This window comes from Penaeus vannamei, chromosome 43, assembly GCF_042767895.1.
Source record: "Penaeus vannamei isolate JL-2024 chromosome 43, ASM4276789v1, whole genome shotgun sequence".
Classification (NCBI taxonomy): Eukaryota; Metazoa; Arthropoda; class Malacostraca; order Decapoda; family Penaeidae; genus Penaeus; species Penaeus vannamei.
The window spans coordinates 4,695,009-4,700,008 of NC_091591.1; the positions used below are offsets into that span (position 1 = coordinate 4,695,009).

Here is a 5,000-nt window from a genome sequence, read left to right on the forward strand (position 1 = left end):
GAACAGTCTCCCCAATCAAGTAGTGTGTGCCAAAACTGTACATCAATTTAAAAAGTTATATGATAATTTAAATATAGCAGACGGGACCACCTGAGCATAGCTCTTCTCCCGTATCCAAACAACTAGGTAAGAACACACACACACACACACACACACACACATATATATATATATATATATATATATATATATATATATACATATTCATATATTCATATATACATATATACATATATATGCATGCACATACATACACACACATATATTCCCCTCCCCACACACACATCCATCAACACACAGCAACCTGCCCACCCTCACTCAAACACATACGCCCCCCCCCCCCCCCCCCAATCAACATCCACCCCGCCCGACCTGTCCCCGGCTGCTGTCGCTCCCTCGCCGACATTTCCGTCTTTACTCGGTCGCTGTCGACGCGTTTGAACCGGAAGTAGGAGATGAACTTGTCCACCGGGTCGCGCGCCAAAGTCATGTAGGCCGGGCGGAGTTTCACGTACGGGCTGTGGGTGGTTTGAGGCGGGGGTGAGTGGGGAGGGATGGGGATGGGGAGGGAGGGTGGTGATGGTGATGGTGATGATGATGATGATGATGATGATGATGATGATGATGATGATAATGATGATGATGGTGATGGTGATGATGATGATGATGATGATGGTGATGATGAGGGTGACGTTGATGGGGGTGATGATTTGACGGGGGAAGGGGAAGAAAAAATTGTATAGAAAAAAATGTTTTCAAAATGTATTGAAATCGCATTTTGAAGTCGCGTTTTACAAGTTTTAAAATATGTATTGAAATCCTCACAAAGTTTGAAGTTGTCGCTATTGCTCCATAACAGGTAGTGTTGGAATATATGATATATAGACACAGTTCTGTCAATCCGTTGCTAGTTTCCATAATCAAAATATCTTAAATTATAGTTTCAGGAAGTAAACATTTTAGGGCAACACGTGTGTGTTTCTGTCCGTATGCGTGTGGTGTGCGTTTACGTGTATATGTGCATGTGCTTGCCTGTGTGTGTACTTTTGCGCGTGTGTGCGTGCAAGGTCTATATAAGTACTTACATAGACTTTGTGTGCGTGTACGAAGCGTGTGTATTTATATTATGTGCATATTTACGATCATCTGTACGGCGCACGTACTCACCTACGATGCTCTGTAAAGTTGATGAAGAGAGAAAATCGGTCGTAGCTTTTGGGCCAAAAGTTGTACTCGAACCACGTGGCCAAATTATTCTGTTCCTCTTCGCTCATCAGGCTGAAGGGGAGAAACGAGGAAGGAATAAATGAGAAATAAGGCTTACTGGAGGAGGTTGGAATGACTTCTTTCTCTATTTTTTTTTGTCTCTCTTTTTTTCTTTCTCTCTCTCTCTCTCTCTCTCTCTCTCTCTCTCTCTCTCTCTCTCTCTCTCTCTCTCTCTCTCTCTCTCTCTCTCTCTCTCTCTCCCTCTCTCCCTCTCTCTCTCTCTCTCTCTCTCTCTCTCTCTCTCTCTCGCTCTCTCTCTCGCTCTCTCCCTCCCTCCTTTCCTCCTTCCCCTTCCTTCCCTCCTTTCTCCCAACAAACTCTTCCCCCCTCTCTCCCTCCCTCCTTCCTTCCCGCCCCCTTCACTCCATCTCTTCCCTCTCCCCCCATCACCCTCCCCCTCTCCCTAGAAGCACCCGATTTTACTTCCACTTCCCACTCCACCGACAAACAGCAAAATAAAACAGACCCCTCGACAAAACTCAAACAGCTATCTAATTAACCCAAAACAACCACGCAAGCAACCCAAAACAAACCACCCAAACATCCCAAAGCAACCCAAACAACCCACCCAAACAAACCCAAAACAACCACTCAAACAGACAACCCCCCAAAAAACACCCAAACAAATCAAACATCCTTAACCACCCAAACAACCCAAACAACCTTAACCACCCAAACAACCCCAACAACCCCCCACCCAACCAACCCTCACCGCTGCCACGGGGTCCGGTAAACATGCTCCTGGTGCTGGTAATCGAGGTCTCCCGCCAAGGACTTGAGGAGCGACACCACCGTCTGTCCGGCCGTGCGAGGAATCCGGTTGTAGAAGAGCCAGATGGTGCTGGGCGTCCTGTTGAGGGAGGAGGGCTGGAGGAGCGAGTCGTTCAGGCGGGACAGGACCCTCTGCTTCTCGTCCCAGAAGGGGTCCTCGGGTTCGGCCGTCGTGGCGGCGGTGGGTCTGCCATTTTTTTTTTTTGGGGGGGGGGAAGGGTAGAGAATGTTGCGTTATTGATTTATTAAATCTATGTATCTGTATATCTATTCATTTATCTATCTATCTGCCTATCTGTCTACCCATCTATCTTTATATCTATGTATGTATGTATGTATGTATGTATGTATATATATATATATATATATATATATATATATATATATATATATATATATATGAAAATAAGAGTATGTAGACACACACACGTGTATGCGTTTATGATGCAACTTCTGCAAAATAACAAAACAGCACGTGGTAGTAGAACAGGACAAAATAATATGAATATTTCGACATAATCGTAGCAGAACAAATGAGAACAGCAGAACAGAATACCAACAAGATAAAACGAAGGAACAGAACAGCAAGTCAAAGTATAACATAATATGAACACAAAGCCACATATAACAGAAAAAAACAAGAAGATATGATAATAACAAAACAGAATAATAAAAAGCAGAAGAGAACGAAATAGAACCAAAAGAAAACAGAATAACCGCTGCAGAAGAGAATAATAAAAGCATAAAGGTATAGCAATAAAAAAGAAAGAATAGAACAGTCGAAAATAATAGCACAAAGAAAACAACAAAGTAGGAAGAGCAAACAAACAAGAATCAGAAGAACAACGACAATGAATCAACAATTAAGAAAACTCCATCCCACCATAGTTACAACAAAACAAACAAACAGACAAAACCACAACCTACAATAAACAAAACAACATATCCATCAACAACAACAAGACTAATTATCAAAACAAGAAAACCACCGCCACCACTAACAAAATGGGAAACGAAACAACAAAAACGAAGCAAGAAAAACAGGAAAAATAAAAACAAAAGCACCAACAGCAACAACAACAACCACAACCAAAAAAGGAAACAGAACAAAAATAAGTTCATAAAATACAAGAAAAAACATCAAGAAAAAATACATATAAACCACCACCACCACGAACAAACATAAAACAAAACAACACAAACAAAACAAATATAAACAAATAAAACACCCAACAACAAACAAACAAAACAAAAAACACCACCAAAACAAACAACACAACTAAAAACAACAAACAAAAACAAAAAACAGCACTACCATCAACAGAAACAAAGCAAAAAACACACAAACAAAAACATCCCCCCATCATACTCACTCCACCCGACTCTCCCTCGTCCCCTCGCTCCCCAACCGCGCAGCATAGTCATCATAGTCGGTATAGTCAGCATAGTCCCTCTTGTGCACCAGCAGCATCATGACGTAGATCTTCAGACTGATCACACACGCGACGTACGGGATGTACCTGGTGGGGGAAGAGACGGGGAGGGTGAGTGTGTTGGGGAGGGTGGGGTGGGGGAAGAGACGGGGAGGGTGGGGTGGGGGTGAGTGGGGGTGTGACTGTGTTGGGGAGGGTGGGGTGGGGTGTGAGTGTGTTGGGGAGGGTGGGGTGGGGGTGGATGGGGGTGTGAGTGTGTTGGGGAGGGTGTGTTGAGGGAGGTATGGGAGGGGGTGGTAAGGGAGGGGAAGTATGAGGAGGGTGTGGTGAGGGGTGGTGGGGGAAGGGGGGTGAGGGAGGGTGGGGAAGTATGGGAGGGGAGGGAATGGAGAGGGTGAGTGTGTTGGGGAGGGTGTGGTGAATGAGGGGAGGGGGTGGGGTGGCGAGGGAGGGGTGGGGGAAGGGTGGTGAGGTATGGCAGGGGAGGGGGTGGGGGTGGTGAGGTATAGGAGGGGAGGGGGTGGGGGGTGAGGTATGGGGGATGGGGGAAATATGGGGAGGGTGAGTGTATTGGGGAGGGTGAGGGAGGGTGGGTGGGTGGGGAGGTGGGGAGTGTGTGGGGAGAGATGGGGGAAGGGTGTGGGTAGAGTAGGGGATGGGTGTGGGTGGGAGGAATAATGGGATGAAGGTGTAAGGGATGGGAAGGGTGAGGTGAGGGAGAGATGGGAGGGTGAGGGAGGGTGATGTGAGGGAGGATGTAGTGAGGGAGAGATGGGGAGGGTGAGGGAGGGCGAGGGAGGGTATGGTGAGTATGTTGGAGAGGGTGAGTGTGTTGGGGAGGGTGAGGGAGGGGTGTGGGGAGAGTAGGGGATGGGTGTGGGGGGGGTATGATGGGAGGAGGGATGGGAGGGGGTGGGGCTGGTAGGGGTGGCGTGGGAGGGCGAAGGATGTGGAGAGTGGGGAGAGTAGGAGAAAGGTGTGGGGGGAGGGTGGGGTGGAGGATGAGGGAGGGTATGGTAAGAAGGGATGGTGGAGAATTGGGGAAGGTTGTGGGTGAGGATGGGGGAGTGGGGTATAGTGTGGTGGGTTTTGGGGAGGGGTTTGGTGCGAGTAGGGGGAGGATATGGTGAGGGGGAAATGAGGTGAGGGTGGGGGAAAGTAGGGGAGGGTGTGGTGGAGAGTAGGGGAAAGGTGTGCTGAGAATGTGGTGATGGTGGAGGGGGAAAATGGTGGGGATGTCGGGGTATGGGGAGGTCGGTATTAAAGCTAATTCTACTATTATATATATATACCGTTACTACTTCTAGTTCAGATACTACTACTACTAATGATAATGATGAGGAAAATGATAGTAAAGATGATGATAGTGGTATGATAATGATGATGATGATTATGATGATGGTAATAGTACCAGTACTACTAGTACTGATACTACTACAAATGATAATAATAATTTCAAAGTATTGATGATGATAAAAATTAATTATGATAATAACAACAAAAACAACACTGATGCTGATTAATACACAC

At 46.3% G+C, this 5,000-nt stretch overlaps 1 protein-coding gene across 1 annotated transcript in view; it reads right to left on the bottom strand.

Moving 5' to 3' along the window:
- Positions 1 to 5,000, bottom strand: part of LOC113817995 (heparan sulfate 2-O-sulfotransferase 1) — a gene marked incomplete at its 3' end in the record, with an annotated part of 14,799 nt that overhangs the window by 4,997 nt on the left and 4,802 nt on the right. Inside the window, 4 exon segments of the mRNA XM_070118838.1 lie at positions 373 to 518; positions 1,168 to 1,278; positions 1,979 to 2,224; positions 3,411 to 3,557. Coding sequence (XP_069974939.1) covers positions 373 to 518; positions 1,168 to 1,278; positions 1,979 to 2,224; positions 3,411 to 3,557 — 650 coding nt within the window.